Source organism: Tamandua tetradactyla, chromosome 24, assembly GCF_023851605.1.
Source record: "Tamandua tetradactyla isolate mTamTet1 chromosome 24, mTamTet1.pri, whole genome shotgun sequence".
NCBI lineage: Eukaryota > Metazoa > Chordata > Mammalia > Pilosa > Myrmecophagidae > Tamandua > Tamandua tetradactyla.
Window position 1 is genome coordinate 50,023,749 of NC_135350.1, and position 20,776 is coordinate 50,044,524.

General features: G+C 37.7%; 1 protein-coding gene across 1 annotated transcript in view; it reads right to left on the bottom strand.

Annotated features, from left to right (window-relative positions):
- Nucleotides 1-7,832, bottom strand: part of ANXA3 (annexin A3) — an 86,841-nt gene extending 79,009 nt beyond the window's left edge. Inside the window, exons 1-2 of the mRNA XM_077143061.1 lie at nucleotides 7,694-7,832; nucleotides 4,691-4,743 (exon numbers count right to left, since the gene is read on the bottom strand). Of these exons, the coding sequence (XP_076999176.1) occupies nucleotides 4,691-4,705 (15 nt within the window). The 5' untranslated portion in view covers nucleotides 4,706-4,743; nucleotides 7,694-7,832. The remainder of the gene's footprint in view (nucleotides 1-4,690; nucleotides 4,744-7,693) is intronic.
- Nucleotides 7,833-20,776: the final 12,944 nt, after the last annotated feature.

A 20,776-nucleotide genomic window follows, 5' to 3' on the forward strand; every position in this document is an offset into this window, starting at 1 on the left:
TGTATTGATGCAAATGTTCTAAGAAATGATCATGATGATGAATACACAACTATATTATTGATATTGTGAGTTACTGACTATATAGGAAGAATGGAATGATCATATGGTAAGAATGTTTGTGTTTGCACGTGGTTATGTTCCATGAATAAATTTTTAAAATTAAAAAAAGATAAATAAATAATAGGGGAGATAAAGGGTAAAATTTTGGTAGATTGAAATACTGTGGGTCAATGAGAGGGAAGGGTATGGGATGTATGAGTTGTTTTTCTTTTCTTTTTATTACTTTTTCTGGAGTGATGCAAATGTTCTAAAAATGATCATGGTGATGAATACACAAATATCTGATGATTTTGTGAGCCACTGATTGTACAAACGGTTGGACTGTAAGTGTGTGGTTACTTCTCAATAAAAATATTTTTTTAAAAAAAGAGTTTAAATCATACTTCCTCCCTTTCACATTCCTTGCTCTATGACCTAAAACTTTTTCTTTCCTCTTTGCCTCTGATATACCAAGCTTATTCAATGACTACTCATTAGATTAGTAAATTGTACCTTTATCTTAAGTAAACATGAGGGAGTGACTCTTCCTCCTCTAGCTGGGTGTGGGTCAGGGAGTGCAAAAGAACAGCCCTTCAAATTCATTCCATTCATTCTCAGGAAGCCTTTTTCTTTTCATTCAGATTATGCAGTATTTCTTTCCAGGCTTTGTGGTAAGCCTAAAGTGCTAATGTTTTGATTTGAAATCCAGGTCTAACCTGTTTTTCATTAACTTCCTGCAGTGGGCCTTTTAGTGTAATTGTCTGAGTGCCAACATTTACCTAAAGCAGCTTCAGGGAACATGGCTTAAAACACAAGCCAGACAGGAAGCTGCTATTGTGCTGTTATGGTGCCTAGCCAGGCACCCTGCCTGTTCTGCTTGGAATGTGAAAACACCATCTTAGTGAAAACAGTTACAAGAGCAGATCTTCCAGTGCTGAGATGTGGGAGATGGAAAGGAGACTAGAGAAAGATCAGCACATGCAAGTTCAGCTTCTTTGTTTAACTTTCCTTTGGATGAACTTCTTTGAGGCAAAGTTAATAGACATCACAGTTAAGTGAGATTATAATTTTATAAAACTTTTTCTCTTGGTTCCAGAGTGACTTAATGCTCCCCATCCTCATTTTGCAAATTGGAGTTTGGAGAAGGAAAAGGAGAACATATAGCAAGTTCAGATGTTAATAACAACAGTTCATGATAATTACAATAGTTATGAGTTAATTAAAAAAAAATTAGTAGCATAACAAAAATACCAATTTGAGGGTTCAAGTAAATTGTGATTGCATTTATTATTATTCTGTAAAAGTTAAGAGATGAAGGAGGAAAGAATTTAGAAGATTTGCATGAGAAAGTCAGCACTTCAGAAGGCACTTATAGGAAAACCACTGCGGGAGTTTCTTAATAAAAATCCATATTCCAAGACATTTTAATTCATAGGCTGCCTGAGTGCTTGCTATAGACTGCAAGGCAATGTATGACATAGAACCATGAATCCCAAGATTACAAAGCGATAAGATATCAGGCTCTTTCATCAGGAGTGAAGTTGTAGAAAATAATGTCCAAAATTTCAAAACAAAGGAAATATTAATATAACACGACTATTTCTCCTTTAAAACAACAAGGGGGTAGGTTGGGAAGATTGAAACAGATTTTAAAAGACCTAAAAAAACATTCTTCTATTATCAAGGGTAATGTACTAAACTTGCAAATCAAGTCTTCTTTCTTCATCAAGTCTCAATAAACACTGATAACCTCAAACTGATCTGTAGCTTTATAAAAAAGGGCAGACTTGATTGTTCTTTGTGTTCAGGCGTGTATGTGCTTGTGAGTGCAAGAGTTTAAGAGAGAAATACAGAACAGATAAGACTTTGCGATAAGAAGCTTTACAATTGAAAAATCTGAGTTCTTAATCTTTCTTCTCCAAGATCTTGCTCATAAATGGTGAGAACTGCTTAACTTAAGAGGAAAATTGGAAAGAAAGAAAGAGGGAGTCTGGGCCCCTTGCTAGCGAAGATCTCTTTTTCTTTAGTGAAGGCCTGGCTCAGCACAGCCCACCATTTCTTGTCTGCTCCCCTCTTTTTCTCCCTGCCACCTAATGGCGAACGTGACTGCTCCCGTATGCTGCTGACTCCTAGCCTCGGTGGCACGTAGCACAAGACTCCCACCCCGACCCCTGCCCGAAAGATGCCCATTCAACCTCTAATCCTAGAAACTGTGAATATATTTTGCTATAGGACCAAAGGGACTTTACAGATGTAATGAGAATAGGGAGACTATCCTGGATTATCTGGGCAGATCCAATCTAATGACGTCAGCCCTTAAAAGCAGAGAGCTCTCCAGCTGAAGGAAGTGGACAGCAGAAGAAAGGTGAAGTAGAAGGGGACTCCAGAGGGATTCCAAGTGAGAAGGATTCGATGCACACAATTTCATTGCTGGGATTGACATGTAGGGGACCATGTGCAAGGACCGAACTGGAGAGAGGTCTCTGGGAGCTAAGGGCAGCCTCCCAACAGCCAGCAAGGAAAGGGGGACCTCAGTCCTACAACGGCAAGAAACCGAATTCCACCAACAACCTGAATAAGCTTGGAGGTGGATTCTTTCCAAAGCCTCCAGAAAGGAATGCAGCCCTGTCAACACCTTGATCTTAGCCAGGTGAGACCTGCTTTGGACACAAAGAACTGTGAGGAGATAAATGGGTGTTGTCCCAAAATGCTAATGTGTGGTAACTTGTTGTGGCACAATAGAAAACAGATACACTCCAACCCACCCTACCCCCACTAACACTCATTTGACCCTTCAAAAATGTGCTATGACTTTGAAGGTGTCAGCTGTGACAGCTAATTTCATATTAATTTCCTAAAGGACAAGGGCTAGATGGAGTTTGTAATTTTTTTTAACTCCAGCATTTTGGGGAGTTGCTTTATCATCTGATTTTACTAGATTTCCAGAATAGCAGCAGGAATTTCAGGAAAGAGGGGAGATTAGACTCAGAAGTCGTGGTAAGGGAACAGACTGGGAGAAGCAAAGCCTTTTAGCATCCCTCCCACCCACACTGCCCACCGTAAGGGCTGGCGTATCTAGGTATATGCTTTTCTTTAAGCCTTTTTCCTCTTACTTATAAAATATAATGTATGTTCAGTTAAAAAATTTAAAAAGTATGAAAGTGATGTGTTAAAATGTACAAGTGCCATTGTTCACTGTTCCTTCCACCTTTCTAGAAAGTTTTCATGTAATTACAAAAATTTTTTTTTTGCATGGCCAGGCACTAGGAATCAAACCTGGTCTCCGGCAAGGCAGGCAAGAACTCTGCCTGCTGAGCCACCGTGGCCCACCCTGTAATTACAATCTTTATGTATGTATATTCTTTCTTTCTTCTAAACAAGCAGGATCATTCTGGGCATACTATTCTGTAACTTGATTTTTTTTTAATTTCATTTCTAAAGCTATCTTGGAGCATTTTCTTAACGTCAATACATATAGAGCAGATCCTTTTTTTCCCCCATTCTTTTTAGTGATCACACACTATTTCTTTTTATGAGTAACTTTCTAATATCATACTCGATGGATGACCCTTTAGGCTGTCTTCACATTTTTACTAATACAAATGATCATCCTTATACTCATATTTCCTCGATCTTATGCAAGTATATCTACACGATATCTACTTAGCAGTGGAATTATAGGGTTAAAGGACTTGTGCTTTGAAACACTCACAGACATTGTCAAAATGCACCTAAAAATACCAGATTTACTCTCCTATAAACAAAGTACAAGAGTGCCTGTCATACCTACTACAGTTTGTCTTACTACATTTTTCACTTTGTCAATTTCTAAGGTTGAAAATGTTATTTAAGTTTCTTTAATTCTCAGAAAGTATGGCATATTTTCATGTCTATTGAACACTTATAATTCTTTTCATGCCCTATTCAAGTCCTTTGCACATTTTTTGAATTCATTTCTCTTACTGATTTATTCTAGTTATTTGTATGTTAAGGAAATAAGTTTTTTGTGTATTGTGTTGCAAATATTCTCCCCCTGCAGGATATCTTCTGATTCTACTAATAATATCATTTGCTGTCATAGAATGCAAATTCATATGTAGTTAAACAGATCAATATTTTCCTTTTAGACTTCTGGTTTTGTGTCATGGTTAGAAGTGCCATCCTCACTCCAAGATTATTTTTAAAAATTCATCCATAGTTCATCTCTTTCATTTATGTATTTAATTCCCTTGAAATTAATGTTAATGTGAGATAGAAGGGAGAATGAATAAAGATTTCCTTTTTTTCCAAATGGCTAGAAATTGTCTTATCATAATAATGATTTAATAAGCCATTTATTTTTTCCTCTCTGATATGAAATGCCATATTTATCATATAATAACTTTCCAAATCATGTACTGAATTTATTATTAGCTATTGATTGTTCCTATTTATTACATAATTTTAAAAATTATTTAAATTATGCAGTATTATAATGCATTTTTATATTTTATTATCATTTTAGGCATTCGCTAGCTTCTTTTGCATGCTACTCTTTCTCAAATGAACTTTTCAATCAACTTTACAGAAAATTCTCTTTATATTTTTATTTTCTGTATATTGATTTGACTCAGATAAGTTACTGTGTTATGAAGGCTTGATTTTTACTTACCCAGATAGATGCCATGATATCTCACTTTTGCCTTGAATTGAGATAACACTAATCTATTAGAAGAAAAAAAAAATTACTGTAAGGTATAAATCTGTGAATTAAAACACATTAATCTCAATCCAATCCTTAATCTTAGTCCAGAAACCAAAAGTCAACCTTCAAAGAAAAACTTCAGGAAGTTCCATCTCTAAAATTAGGTACCTCATTCACTAACCTAACATTTATTGAGCATCTACCATATACCAAGGATTCTGCTAGACCTGTGAGACCTCAAAGACAAGGGAGAAAAAAAAAACTGATTCAAAGGAGTCTATAAATATGCTTTGTGGAAAGCAATTTTCTTCTTATTTAAAATCCAGTAGGACTATGTTGATTGCTGACTTCTTTGCACCAGGCAGCCTACCACCAGAAGGAACAACAAAAACAGAAGAAATTGCACACCTCTCTCCCCCCAGCTCTTAAATCAACACACATTTTAGCTGGCTTCAATTTGATTCATCATGGTTTGATTATGAAGTCACCATTTATATATTTCAAGGTTCCAAGGCCTGGTATAAAAAGACATTTCTGCTCTTTGACACGACAGTCTAGTCCATGCTAGGGTGCAGAGGGGAACAGGACAGTTCCTTCATGGAACCCTGATTGGGAATGGGGCATATTTTCCCTAAATTGATATTATACAAACTTGCTGGCTTATCTCCAGGGTTAATTTAGAAACACAGCTGCTCCCACCCATCCTTGGAAGAAAATATTTAAAAAACTCAATCATAGCCTCATAGCAAAGTTCAACAGGAAATTACACCACTGGTCTCTAGAAATATTTAGCTGTGACATTCACAGGCTCTCTGCAGCCTCATGCAGTTGTTTCTCTAGGTACAAAGTCTAGCACTACATTTATCCCTCTCTTAAAACAGGTGATATAAGGTCTTAACTAGCTCTGGTTCTGCCTTTTAAAGCTAGATGCAATTTCTTTGAGTCTCATTTTCCTCTTCTGTGAAAAGAGGGAGAAGAGCGTTGTTGCTAGCATCAAATGAGATCATATGTACAATAAAATCAGTTAAAGTTTTAAGTTTTTACTATGTGCCAGGGACTATAAAAAGTCCTAGAGGGTGCATGGGTGGTTCAGTGGTAGAATGCTCACCTTCCATGCAGGAGACCCGGCTTTGATTTCTGGACCATGCACCACCCCGCTCCTCCCCCCCCAAAAAAGTTAAAAGCCCTAGAAAATCAGGGGGATGCAAGGGTTATTCAGTGGTAGAATTCTTGCCTGCCATGTGGGAGACCCAGGTTCGATTTCCAGTCCATGCACAGCCCCCAAAAAAATCAAACAAAAAAATTAGCAAACCAAAAATCAACAAATGGTGCTGCAATAACAGGATACTCACCGGAAAAAAATGAACTGTGATCCCACCAGACAGCATGAAAAAAAAAAAAGTCCTAGAAAATCAATTCTGTAAGGTTAGGGATTCCTGTCATTTTGTTCACTGGGGTATAGAAGATGCTGAAAAAAAATACCTATTGAATGAATTATTTAATACAAGCCTCCCAATAATCTAGTGAACTATGTGTCATTAATAGCATCTCTGTTTTGCCTATGAAGAAGCAGGGACACAAAGAGGAACTGTGATGTTCCATGTCACACAGCTGGTGGGCAGACTCCTAAGGAACCCAGACAGTCAGACGCCAAACATGAAATTAACCCCAGTGCTTCCATCTGACCCAAGCATTAGGTTCTATATCCAGCCAAACGTGATAATATGTGGTCAAGTATAATTTGTAAATTATTAACAATTATCATTGATTTATCATTTAAATTTTAAGAAGTAAAGATTTACTCCACAATGGAGGCCATGTCACCTAAACAATAAAACTTTGACTTTGTGTGGGTTAACATACAACCAACAGAACTTTAGAACACCCATTTTCTGAAAGGAATTAGCACACCTACATCATTCCCTTTTATCTCCTCCTCCATTTGTATTCCCACACAGATCTTTCTACCCAGCCTGAAAACAAAGTTCTGTTTCTTTACAATTAAATTCTCTTCTTGGTCAGTTTGAAGTGTCCTGCCTCAGTGAAAGCGAAGGATGATACCTTTGTAAGATATTTTAATGGATTACATTTTTTATGTTGATGAAAAAAATTGTAGAGGTGGTTCTCCTGGAAGTTAGGGTCTTGCTACGTGTGTTGAACACAAATCCTTGGAAAGAATTTAGATTGTAGCTGAGCAACTTCTTAGCAGCAGCCACAGGGACCTCCAGTGATACGGAACCTCTCAGAGCAGAAACCACAATTTGCTATATATGGTCATTTGTAACTAAGTACCTGCTGACTCAAAAGCCAGAATGATTCACGTTTAGTGAATAAGATTCTGTTGCAATCAAAGAAAAAGGTGAATCTTCAAGAAAGAGCAAATGTCTAACATTCCTATATCTAAATCCACCCTTCTTCTATCTTCTAAAATAATTAAGTCAAATAAAATGAATAAATTGCTTATGTGGAGAGAGGTGAACGCGCTCACAGAATGGGGTGGGGTTCCAAGTTCTGAGAACTGAGCTCTGAGCCAGTGTCACTAAACTTTAGGGTCCCCAAGAACTTTAGGATTAGGAATGTCAAAATGGCCAACTGGAATCCCCACGCTGCTATTGGGATGAAAAGTGAAGGGTGCAGGGAGTCCAAAGAGCTGGTAGCCGGTTCGGACTCCGCCACTGACCAGAGCTGGGTGAACCCTTCCCTAGGCACAGCACTTTGCTCCCTTAGCCCTTAGTTTTCATAACTCTGAAATGGAGAACACGAACTCAACGTTCGCTAAGGTCCCTCCGGCTGTGCACCCGCACAGCTGGGTCAGTCGCTAAGGGCGCGGCCTCCGGCGCCGCAGTATCCCGGGGCCCGCTGCGTTCGCGGAGGTGGCGGACTAGGCGCGCCGAGCGCTCCACGCTGCGGGGCAGCCCGGGAAGCGGCGGGCAGAGGCTCTGGGCGCAGGCAGGATTTAGCTGAACTTACCCTTAAGCGCGGTCTCGGAGAACCAATGTGCTGGAGTATCCCGAGAGCGGAGGCGTGCGACTCGGACGCTGATGCTGCACTTCCACCCGCCGGCGACCGCGACCACACCCCTTCTCCTGCCCTTCCGCTGGCCTCGCGCGGCCACCTGACCTGGGCGGGTGGCCGGGGAAAAGGAGAAGCCGCGCCCCTCTAGCTGTGCACACGGGCGTCCCCCGCCTACCCCTGTTATCACAGTGAAACCCATTTCCCCCGTTTCTTTTTCCCTTGCTTACATTAAGTTCTTCAGATTCATTGTAACACTTACTTTGTTCCAAGCACTGTTCATTCAGAGAACAGACAGGGGGCCCCCACCTATTCTCAAAAAACTCCCTCAGGGTAGACGTGGCCGGCACCTAACACTAATCACTACTGTACGCATGAAGTATAACTCCGCATTCTCTTTCCCTCCCCCAGCCCCTAGTAACCTCTAACCTACTTTATATTTCTATAAATTTGTTTATTGTAGATATTTCTTATAGGTGAAATCATGTAATATTTGTTCTTTTGTGTCTGGCATATTCACCTGGAATGTTTTCAACGTCCATCAACGTAGAGTATGTAGTAGAACTTCGTTTCTTTTTATGGCTGAGACATACTCCAGTACATGTACATACTACATTTCATTCCTCCATTCATCCACTGATGGAAACCTGGGCTATTTCCACATTTTGGCTATTATGAATATACTATGAATATTCATTTACAATTTTTTTTTATGGGCATACGTTTTCAGTTTGAGCATATACCAAAGAGTAGAAATGCTTATACCAAAGAGTAGAAACGCTAGGTCATATGACAATTCTATGTTTAACTATTTGAGGATCTGCCAAACTTTTCCATGGTGCCTACACCATTTTACATTCCCATCAACAAAGTATTGGGATTCCAATTTCTCTGTACCCTTACCAACACTTGCTAATTACTTAATTTTTTTTTTGACTAATAGCCATCCCAGTAGGTGTGAAGTGTTATCTCATAGTAGTTTTGATTTGCCTTTCTCTAAAGACTAATGATGTTGAGCATCTTTCCATGTGTTTAATTGGACATTTGTATGTCTTCTTTGGGCATGAGTCTATTCAAGTCCTTAGGCCATTTTTAAGTTGGGTTGTTTGTCTTATGCATCTTGTAAAAAGAGCCCTAAAGGTGAAAAAAAATTAAAATCCTGAAGGTAGACTCAGTAGAAAACCATTTGAACTCTCACATGAGAGGTCATTAGAGGCTGAACTGGGGCATTTGTGGCCATTTCAAGTCACATTTTGCTATTCCAAGTCAGGTTTCACAGTCCTGCGTTTGTCTCTACCACATTAATGTTGAAATGGATGGTTCTCCAGATTCAGCTGAAAGGCAGAATGCTGCATTGCAGACCTGAGGACAAAAGCAAAGGAAGGAGGCCAGGATGGACTAGCACTTTTACCCAAGGAGAACAAGATATAGCTCTATGGTGGGACAAACCCCAGGATTTGTTCACGAGACCAAATTAAATATGAAAAGTCCAAGAGTGATGGAGCAATCTGACAAAGAAATAATCCAAAAGAGTGCCAATACTTACAGTCTCACAATCTGTCCTTGAAAGAATTACTATTAAAATTTTAATTGTAAAATAATTTAGAGACTGTAAAGAATACATAATATTATAACATTGTGATTACTTATATACCTACCACCCAGCTTTATCAAATTTTAAACACTATGCTGTCTTTATTTAGAATATTTTAATTTTTTTATTAGAGAAGTATTATTATAGAGATCATGCAGAAGAGTTCCTATATTTCCCCCTCACACACACACACAGTTTTCCCTATTATTAACCTTTTCATTAATGTTTTATCTTTTTACAATTATTGAAGCAATATGTTATAATTATACTATTAACTATAATCCATATGCTACATTCTATTAGTTGCTATTGTAAATGGATTTTTTCCCTCTATTTCCTCTTTAGATTGTTCCTCATTCATTTTAATGGTTTTGCACTGCATGTACCCCAGAAAAACATGTTCTTCTACGTCATTTGAAATGTTTGTTTTTTTTCCCCTTTGTTCTGTTATTGTGGTCTATTACATTGATTTTCTTATGATGAACCACTCTTGCATGCCTGATATACATCCCGCTTGATTCTGGTATACAAACTTTTTAATGTGGTGTTGGATTTGGTTTGCTAGTATTTTGTTGAAGATTTCTGCATCTGTATCCATAAGGGATATTGATTTGTAATTTTCTTTTCTTATGGTATCTGTATCTGGTTAAGGTATTACAGTGCTGTGGGCCTCATAGAATGAGATAGAAAGTGTCCCCTCCCATTCAAGTTTGTGGAAGAGTTTGAGCTAAATTAATTTTCCTTGGAATATATGGTAAAATTTACCTGTGAAGATATCTTGTACTGGGCTTTTCTTATTACTGGTCTATTAAGATCTTCTATTCCTTCTAATGTTAGTTCATATCAGTGAGACCATATAGTACTTGTCCTTTTGTTTCTAGCTAATCTCATTGAGCATAATGTCCTCAAGATCCATCCATGTTGTTACATACTTCATCACTTTATTCTGTCTTACAGTTGCATAATATTCCATTGTACGTATATACCACAGCTTGCTTAGCCACTCATTTGGTTTGTTTCCATCTCTTGGCAATTGTAAATAATGCTGCTATAAACACTGATGTGCAAATGTCTGTTTGTGTCCTTGCCCTCATGTCCTCTGAGTAGATACCTAACAATGGCATTGCTGGATAATACGGCAATTCTATACTTAGCTTCCTGAGGCACTGCCAAACTGCCTTCCACAGCAGTTATACTATTTACATTCCTACCAACAGTGGATTGTGCCTCTTTCTCCACATCCTCTCCAGCACTTGTAATTTTCTGTTTCATTGATAATGGCCATTCTGGTCGGTGTGAGATGATATCTCATTGTGGTTTTGATTTGCATGTCCCTAATGGCCAGGGAAGTTGAGCATCTTTTCATGTGCCTTTTGGCCATTTGTATTTCCTTTTCTGAGAAGTGTCTGCTTAAGTCTTTTGTACATTTTGTAATTGGGTTGTCTGTCTTTTTGTTGTTGAGTTGAACAATCTCTTTATATATTCTGGATACTAGACCCTTATCTGATATATCATTTCCAAATATTGTCTCCTTTGTGTAGGCTGTCTTTTTACGTTTTTGACAAAGTTTTTTGATGCACAAAAGTGTTTAATTCTGAGGAGCTCCATTTATCTATTTCTTTCTTCAATGCTCGTGCTTTAGGTGTAAGATCTAGGAAACTGCCTCCTATTAAAAGATTTATAAGATATTTCCATTTATTTTCTTCTAAAAGTTTTGTGGTCTTAGATCTAATGTTTAGGTCTTTGATCCATTTTGAGTTAATTTTTGGATAAGGTGTGAAATATGAACCCTCTTTCATTTTTTTGCATGTGGATATCCAGTTCTCTACACACCATTTATTGAAGAGACTGTTCTGTCCCAGGTGAGTTCTTTGACAGCCTTATCAAAGATCAATTGTCCATATATGAGTGGGTCTATATCTGAAGACTGTATTTGATTACATTGGTCAGTATATCTATCTTTATGTCAGTACCATGCTGTTTTGACTGCTGTAGCTTTGTAATATGCCTTCAAGTCAAGTAGTGTGGGACCTTCTACTTCAATTTTCTTTCTCAGGATATTTTTAGCTATATGGGGCACCCTGCCCTTCCAGATAAATTTGGTTATTGTTTTTCTATTTCTGAAAAGTAAGTTTTTGGGATTTTAATTGATAGCACATTGAATCTGTAAAGCAATTTAGGTAGAATTTACATCTTAACTATATTTAGTCTTCCAATCTATGAACACAGGATGCCCTTCCATTTATTTAGGTCTTCTGTGATTTCTTTTAGCAATTTCTTGCAGTTTTCTTTGTATAGGTCTTTTGTATCCTTAGTTAAATTTATTACTAAATATTTTATTCTTTTGGTTGCAATTATAAATGGATTTTTTTTCTTGATTCTCCCCTCAGAATGTTCATTACTAGTGTATAGAAACACTACAGATTTTTGAGTGTTGATCTTGTAACCTGCCACTTTGCTGTACTCATTTATTAGCTCTAATGTTTCACTGTGGATTTTTTGGGATTTTCGACATATAGTATCATATCATCTGCAAACTATGAGAGTTTTATTTCTTCCTTTCCAATTTTGATACCTTGTAATTCTTTTTCTTGTTTAATTGCTCTGGCTAGAACTTCCAACACAATGTTGAATAACAATGGTGATAGTGGACCTCCTTGTCTTGTTCCTGATCTTAGGGGGAAAGTTTTCAGTTTTTCCCCATTGAAGATGGTATTAGCTGTGGGTTTTTCATATATTCCCTTTATCATGTTGAGAAAGTTCCCTTCTATTCCTATCCTTTTAAGTGTTTTCAAAAGAAAGGATGCTGCATTTTGTCAAATGCCTTTTCTGCATCAATTGAGATGATCATGTGGTTTTTCTGTTTTAATTTGTCGATATGGTGTATTACATTAATTGATTTTGTTATGTTGAACCATCCTTGCAAACCTTGGATGAATCCTACTTGGTCATGGTGTATAATTCTTTTAATGTGCTGCTGGATTTGATTTGCAAGGATTTTACTGAGGATTTTTGCATCTATATTCATTAGAGAGATTGGTCTGTAATTTTCTTTTCTTGTAGTCTCTTTGTCTGGCTTTTGTATGAGTGTGATGTTGGCTTCATAGAATGAGTTAGGTAGCCTCCCCTCCTCTTCAATGTGATGTGATACCTCTAACTTCAACAGAGTCTCCCTGCTGGGGATGTGGTCAAGTCAGAGAAGAGGTTGTATGCTGGCTTTAATGGCTTCAGTTTTACAGAACTGGGGTCTGAATTCCTTGAGGGAGGGATTCCACCTGAACTGGGTCCCATCCCTCCCCTGGGGAAGACAAAGCCTACAGACAAGGTCTCAGACAAGCTTAATTCTTCCTGAGAAGCCTTGCAGTTGTATTCAAAGAGCAGTCAAGCCATAGAAACACAGCCAAAAACAAAGAGAATAAGAAGAAGATAAGAATTCCTTTTCAGAGCAGGACCCCCATTCCTTGGGCTTGCCAATCAACTTGCCAATTAAGTTGGTACGTTGCTCTGTGTATCTCCAGGTCTTATGTGTTCCCTCCTTTCCTTCAGGGCCCAGACCCTTTCAAGTATTTCATGCTGTCTGATCAAAAAAAGTCGTGTTTGTTTTTTCTTTTTCCATCAGCCCTGCGTCTTCTGCCCTGGGGCCAAAACCAGCATCCTCAGCTTTTACTTGAGGTTCAGCTGAGCTGGGGGCCTATTTTTAGTAGTAAGAATTTGTTCATTAATTCCACAAATTGGAACTTGGCAGAGCTTGGCCCCTTGCTGCTAGTAAAGTCCTTTTCCTTTCCCTTCAGGGAAGCAGCGTGTGGGGGTCAGGCGTTAGTTGCTGCAGCTTGGGAGACTATTAGTTCTGGGTGGGAGGGCTCACAACTGGTCCAGCTTGTCCAGACTGGTGTATGCTGTGTGTCTGGTCACTGATGTGGCCCCAGAAGTTGTTCTGTATGGTTCCTGGCTATTTACTAGCTGCTCTGGTGGACAAACTAAATCTCATATCTCACTAAGCTGCCATCTTTCCCAATGGACCCAGTTTCTACTTTTTGACTGGAGAGTTTAATCCATTTACATGTAAAGCAATTAGAAACTGCAGGACTTTATTCTACAATTTGCAATTTGTTTTATAAATCTTAAGCCTTTTTTTGTTCCTCAGGTTTTCTGTTTCTGTTAATGTCTACTTTCCTTTTGCTTATTCATTTATTTGCATTTTACTATTTTGGGGCCTTTTCATTTTTTTCTGTATAAATTTTCCATATATTTTTATCATGGTTGCCTTGGGGTTTAAATTCAGCATACTAAATCTAATTAACAATTATATATTATTTGATACAAATTTCAATTCAATAGCATATACAAATACTGTTCCTATGCTCCTCCTTCACCCTACCTTTTTTCTTAACTTTTTACAACTTACATGGTTATACATTGTGTACACCAGACTGTAGATTTATCATCACTTCCTATGCATTTGTATTTTAGAACCTGTAAGAAATGTAAAGTGGAGTTACTACCAGAAAATATGATACAATACTACTGGTGTTTATAATTATTCTTATGGTTGCATTTATCAGAGATCTTTATTTTTTTATGCAGTTTCAATCCACTGTCTAATGTTCTTTCCTTCGAATCTGAAGAATTCCTTCTAGCATTGCTTGTAGGAATGACCTAGTGGTGATGAACTCCCTTAGCTTTGGTTTATTTGGGAATATCTTAATCTCCTTCAGTTTTGAAATACAGTCTCACTGGATATAAAATTCTTGTTTGGCAATTGTTTTCTTTCAGCACTTTAAATATTTTGTCCAATTCCCTTCTTCCTTAAAAAATGGTTTCTGATGAGAAATTGGCACTTAATTTTATTAGGGTTTCCTGGTACATAACTCATTGCTTTTCTCTTGCAGGCTTTAAAACTCCCTTCTTGCTCCTGGTTTCTAATGGTTTGACTACTATGAGTCTGGGTGTAGTTCTCTTTGAGTTTATACTATCTGGGAGCTCTTTAGGATTCTCAAGTGTACATATTCGTGTCTTTCATTAAATTTGGGAAATATTCTCCCATTATTCCTTTGAATATTCCTTCTGTCTCTTTTTCTAATTCTTTTCCTTCTGGGTCTTCCATAATGCACACCTAATGGTGTCCCACAGCTCTCTTGGGCTTTGTTCTTCTTTTTTTTTTTATTTAAAAAATTTCTATTCCTCAATTTGAATAATTTCAATTGTCTTGTCTTTGCGTTCGCTGATTCTTCTTCTTGCTCCAATCTGCTCTTGAAACCTTCTAGGGAATTTTTCATTTTGGTTATTGTGATCTTCAACTCTATTATTTCTGTTTGGTTCCTATTTAAAATTTCTAATTCTTTAATGAGATTTTCATATTGTACATTATTTGTTTCCCTGATACCTTTTGTTTCTTTCTCCATGGTTTCTTTTATCTTCTTGATCACATTAAAGACGACTTATTTAATGTTTTTGCTTGGTATATCCAAAGTCTGATTTTCTTTGTTGATTGTTTCTGAAATTTGAACTTTTTCTTTTGGTTGGACTATCATATCCTGTTTCTTTGTTTATCTTGTAATCTTTTGTTGCACAATGCACATCTTAATATTTTAATGTGTTAACTCTGTGATTTAGACCCTGGGTTGTCTTTTCTTTAAGTTTGTGTCCAGTTAGTGATATGACAGATTTATTTGAGTTCCATTAACTAACAAAAACAAACCAAAACAATAAACAACTTTCAAAACCTTTGCAAATTGGCTTTGCACTGGTTGGTGTGTGCCTTCACAGTTTTACCCTCTTCCTTAAGAATTTAGCTAAGTTTCAGAGTTTAGAAGTTTAACCCTCCTATCAAGAAAATTGGCCTGAGAGCCCAGGGTCTTCTCTTCTTTTTTCTTCCCATGTCTTGGGCTTGTCTTGATCTGGCTTTAGGAATTTCTCTGTTTGTAGTAATCTGAATGGCTCACTTCCCTAGTGCTGTCATGCATGTCTAAAAACAGGCAATCCTTTGCCCTGGGCTGCTTTGATTTGACTGTTTCTCGAATTGATTTAAATTCTGCAGTTAAACAAGTTCTGGGAGAGTGATCCAGAGAAAAGTGTGTTGGTTCAGTCTTTCAGGCCTCCATCGGATAGATTGCCATTTATATACAAGCCAATGTGTGCATAAGGATAACTCTGCTCCTTCTGGGACAGGGCCAGGTACCCACAATAAGAAAACAGACTAGCCTCATACCACACTATGGAGGTAGTGGTGAGGGGGCAAGCAAGGGCACCAGGGCCTTTACAAACAGTACAATCCTACAGTTTGTAAAGCCACATTTTCTTGAGTCAGTTCAGGCCCAGTTACTACAACCTTTAACTTTTTTCTGTAGTTTTGAGGAAAATGATACTGTCAGATTTTTTCTAGTTGTTCAAAGATTCTGTGGGCGAATGGTACCCTGGAGAGTCTTAGGCTGCCAACATGGTTGACCAGGAGTTAGAATATTTTTAAAGGTATTTTTTAAAGGTTTACCAGTACAGTTTATGTTCTTTGTATGCTTTCTGTCATTCATTTTCTTCCCTCTTTCTACAAAGTTAAGTCCAACAATAATCTCAGTGCTATCATTTCTGTGCTTATTGTTATTCTTATTTCAAAATATTGATACATCCATAAATATAATATAGTGCTATTTAGGTGCTTTCTCAACTTTAAAATGGTATCATATTGTATGTTCTGCCACTTTCTCCTGCTGTTCAATATTACTACTCTAGTAGTTAATCTAGTTGATTAATTTTAACTGCTGTATTGTATTCAATGTTTATACCAATATCATGGTTTACTCACAATCTTCTGCGGATGGAGAGTGTTTCCATGTTTTGCTATTATGAGTTAAGAATGCTGCAATGAAAAGTATACCACATGTCTTGTTCATGGATGTGAGAGTTGGTGATATTGCCTTTTGACAATAAAATAAGGAAAAACACTTGAATGCTTGGTACAGAAAATGACTCGTTAATTGGAGAAGATATGAACAGGCTTGGAGATTAAGTAATTACTAAAATTATTTTTTAGGTGAGGCTATTTTGTGAAAAATTTTAAGATGGGCAAGGGTATCAGTTAGCTACTGACAAAATGCTGTGTAATGACCAACTCCAAACTGACAAACAGGCATTTGTCTTTCTCTTACAGGCCTGTAGGATGGCTGGGGTGGCTCTGCTCCACGTGTGCTCATTCTGGGCTACGGCTAAATGGGCAGAAGCTGCCTAGGAGAAGTTCTGATGATGACGCTGGATTGCAAGAGGGCGTACTCAACTGTGCAAGCACCTCTCAGGCCTTTACTTGTGACATGTCTGTTAGCATTCTGTTGGCCAAAGAAAGACACATGACCAAGTCTGAAGTCAAAGGACACAGATGTATACTTTGCCTTTGGATGGAAGGGGAGAAAGGGAACAGTTCTAAACGATATTTTAATCTATTACAGTGATGTACGGAGAGGTGTTTTAAAGGGGTCAGGAACTGACAACATGATCAAGTTTGTTAAATGGAACGAGGACAACTAGAGAAGTCCCTATATCCAATCTTCAGGTCTGGAGAGAGACAAAAACATGACAGGTCTCAATATCCCAGAAGAATATTAGGAGTAGAAATAAGAGCTTCTTAGGAAAAAGAACTCAAGCAATAACCCATAAAATATTATTGTGGTGTTTGTTTGAAGCTGGTATGTACCCATGAACAACAAGCTGTTGTTGTTTGAAGCTGGTATGTACCCATGAAAATCATATTCTTAAATATACTCCATTTGGTGGGTATTTATCTATTTAGGTAGAACCATTAAATTAGGTTTTTTCAATTGAAATGTGACCCACCTCATTCAAGATGGATCTTAATCTTCTTACTGAAGTCCTTTATAAGGGGCTAAAACACACAGAGAAGCTATGAGATGAAATTCAGAGAAGCTCACAAAAAAAGTCCAAAGAATCGAAGTGCCCATAATAGATGAGTAGATAAACAATATGTGGTATATACATACGATGGAGTATTATGCAGCAATAAGATGAAATGAGGTCCTGAAGCATATGATAACATGGATGAATCTGGAGGACATAATGCTGAGTGAAATAAGCCAGACACAAAAGGACAGATACTGTATGATTTCACTTTTAGGACCTTGGTAAAGGTAAATTCAGAGGCTTGTAATATAGAATACAGGGGACAGAAGCAGAATGAGAAGTAGAATGGCAAAGTGTGATATATACATGTGATGGAATATTGTGTGACTACAGAAAGGATCAAAATTGTGACGCATGTAATGAGGTGAATAAACCTGTAAATATTACAGTAATATTGTAAATATTGTATAGTCTGTTTTAGAAAATAATTATAAGAAAATTGGGGCCTAGATTGTAAGCTCTTATAGCAGTCATATGAAGTCCAGAGCTGTAATTGTTATTTCTAGATTTTGGAGGCTGTGCTGTATATGTATAACCGGGTATTCCCTTGGAACTTTGGGAACCTGTGTGACACCTAAGACTCAGAAGAGGAGTTCTGCGGGTCTGAAAGTCAGCATTGCCTCACAACAACTATTAAAGAAACTGAAAAAGAAATCAGCTTTATTTAGAGATAAGAATGAAGCCAATTGGGGTAGGACTTAGGTAAGTCAGAATACAGGGGAAAGGAGGACATTGTCTGAATTTTAGGTTCTGGAAAGTAATCACAATGCATGAAACTTTAATAGAATCACAGAGAGAGCCCTAAGTTCTTTAGGGTTGACAGAAATGGTTTTGGTTGGGGTTTAGCAAACTATGGTAAATAGCAATATCTAGCTGCAGCTTGCATAAGAGTAGCCCCCAGAACTTCACCTATCCAATGAGACAAAAGGAAGGGAGGTTTATTTTGTACAAAACCAAAATTTTCTGCAGCATATAATCTAACTCAACTTGTTTGTATAGATTATTTAAACAACCCAAACACATGGACCACAGAATGTGAATGTGGGCTTGTAATTCTGTACAGCTTAATGTGATACCCAGATACATCTTAGAGTATGTTGAGCAGATATTTCAAAAGTATTGGCAAAGTCCCTTGAGGGATGGGAGGGAAATATTGAACTATCAAGCTTTACCACAGGAGAAACACCTGATATTGTCTCAGATATTAGGAATTCACAAGTCACTAGGTCAAGCCCTTGATCTTGAAGCTTACTCTTGTGAAGTATATTTATATAGCAGAAAACCTAAGTCTACCTATAGTTATGCCTAAGAGTTACTTTCAGAGGCCCTCTTATGCTGCTCAGATGCAGCCTCTCTCTCCCTAAATCCTGCTCTGCAAGTAAAATCATTACCCTCTGCCTTACATGGGACATGACATCCAGGGGTGAAAACTACCCTAGCACCATGGGATATGAATCCCAGAGGTGAGCCTGGCCCTGGCACCGTGGGATCAACAATGCCATCCTGACCAAAAGGGGGAGAAGAAATGTAACAAAATAAGGTATCAGCAGTTAAGAATATTCAGATACAGTTGAAAGGCTATTCTGGGGGCTACTCTTATGCAAGCTGCAGCTAGATATTGCTATTTACCATAGTTTGCTAAACCCCAACCAAAACCATTTCTGTCAACCCTAAAGAACTTAGGGCTCTCTCTGTGATTCTGTTAAAGTTTCATGCATTGTGATTACTTTCCAGAACCTACAACTTCCAGACCTTACCTAGGCCAGATAAGTCCTGAAACCCAGATGAGCCCATCTCTCCAAGAACATCAACTAATTCCATCCCCCATCCCATATTATTAACAGCCCTTTCCAACATGAAAAAGTTAGAATGGGCATAGTCCAAATATTCCTAAAGATTGGGAGAAAGATCAAAGGAGACGGTGGAGTTATGACAGAGAAGATAGAATTTAAGAAATGAGTATGACTGCTGAATCATCCTATCAATATTTCTTTTAGTCTCCAGCATCTTGGAGAAGCTAAAAGGAAAAACCTAAAATTGTAGAACTGTAACCCATACCGAACTCTGAAATCTGTTCTATAACTACTTGTTACAGTGTACTTTAAATTTAGTGCTTTTTTGTATATACCTTATATTTCACAGTAGATAACAATAATAAAGCCTCAGAGAAGCTGAGAGACAAGGTCACACCCACAGAGGCTGAGAGAGGAGGCCACTGAAGGCATGAGCTGGAAGCAATGAAACCCGGGAGAGAAGGATCACTGACACCAGTCGTGTTCCTGGCCGTGTGACAAAGGAGTCCAGATTGTCAGCAGCCTTTATTCAGGAAGAAAGTTTTGTACTATTAATGCCTTAGTTTGGACATTTTCACAGCCTTGTAATTATAACTTGTAAGCTAATAAATCCCTGTTGTTAAAAGCCACTCTGCACCAGAGCCCACACAGCCAGAGACCTTTTGAGATGAAGAAGGAAAATGCACCCCAGGGAGCTTCATGAAACAAGAAGCCTGGAGAGAAAGCTAGCAGACATTGCCATGTTCGCCAGGTGCCTTTCCAGCTGAGAGAGAAACCCTGAACTTCATCAGCTTTTCTTGAGTGAAGGTAATCTCTTGTTGGTGATTTAATTTTGACATTTTTATAGACTTTCTTTAATTGGACATTTCCACAGCCTTAGGACTGTAAACTTGCAACTTAATAAAATCCCCCTTTTAAAAGCTGGTCAATTTCTGGTATATTGCATCCTGGCAGCTAGCACACTAGAACACCATCTAAATGCAAACTAACAGACCAGAGACTTCAATGACTATATCTGATAAGGGATAGAGTCTCTGCAAAAAATAATTTGTAAAGGTCACTGAAGAAATGGATGACTGTAGCATTCAAAAATCAAGAATAAATCTTGGGGAAATAGAGAGAATCTGATTTCCAGAGCTATTGTATTGTAATATTCAAATATCCAATTTTCAACAAAAATTTGCAGAGCATACAAAGAGAGAAGGAAGCATATCCCAATAAAAGAAAAAATAAATAAATTGATAGAAACTATAAAAAAAAAAAAAGCCACTCTGTTTCTGGTATATTGCATTTTGTCAGTTTAAACAAATCAAAACAATAGCAAACATTTTTAAAGCACCTACAATATATCACATTGTTGAAGATGCTTTGCATACTCTCTTATTTCATTCTCACCCCAACTTGATAAGGTAGGTCCCGTTATATATTGTTTTTAAGATATGAGGAAATTGCACAGAGATATTAAAACCCTGGTCCAACGTCATATAGCAAGTAAATTGTACAGCTGAGATTGAAACTGGGCAGTCTATCTCCAAAGTTCAGTCTGCCTTACTTACTGCCTATAAGTCTATGAAGAATGCCAGCAGGTTGACCACAAAAAGAGCTGCCTCAAGGATAAGGGCTAATGGAAGGACCAGCCTGTAATCTAGATAATGGCTTTCCTTTTAAGTTCAAAAACCTCTATAGTGATAATAACATTCTCTAACAACTAAAATGAATATTATTCATGACCTCTGTCAGCTCAATAGA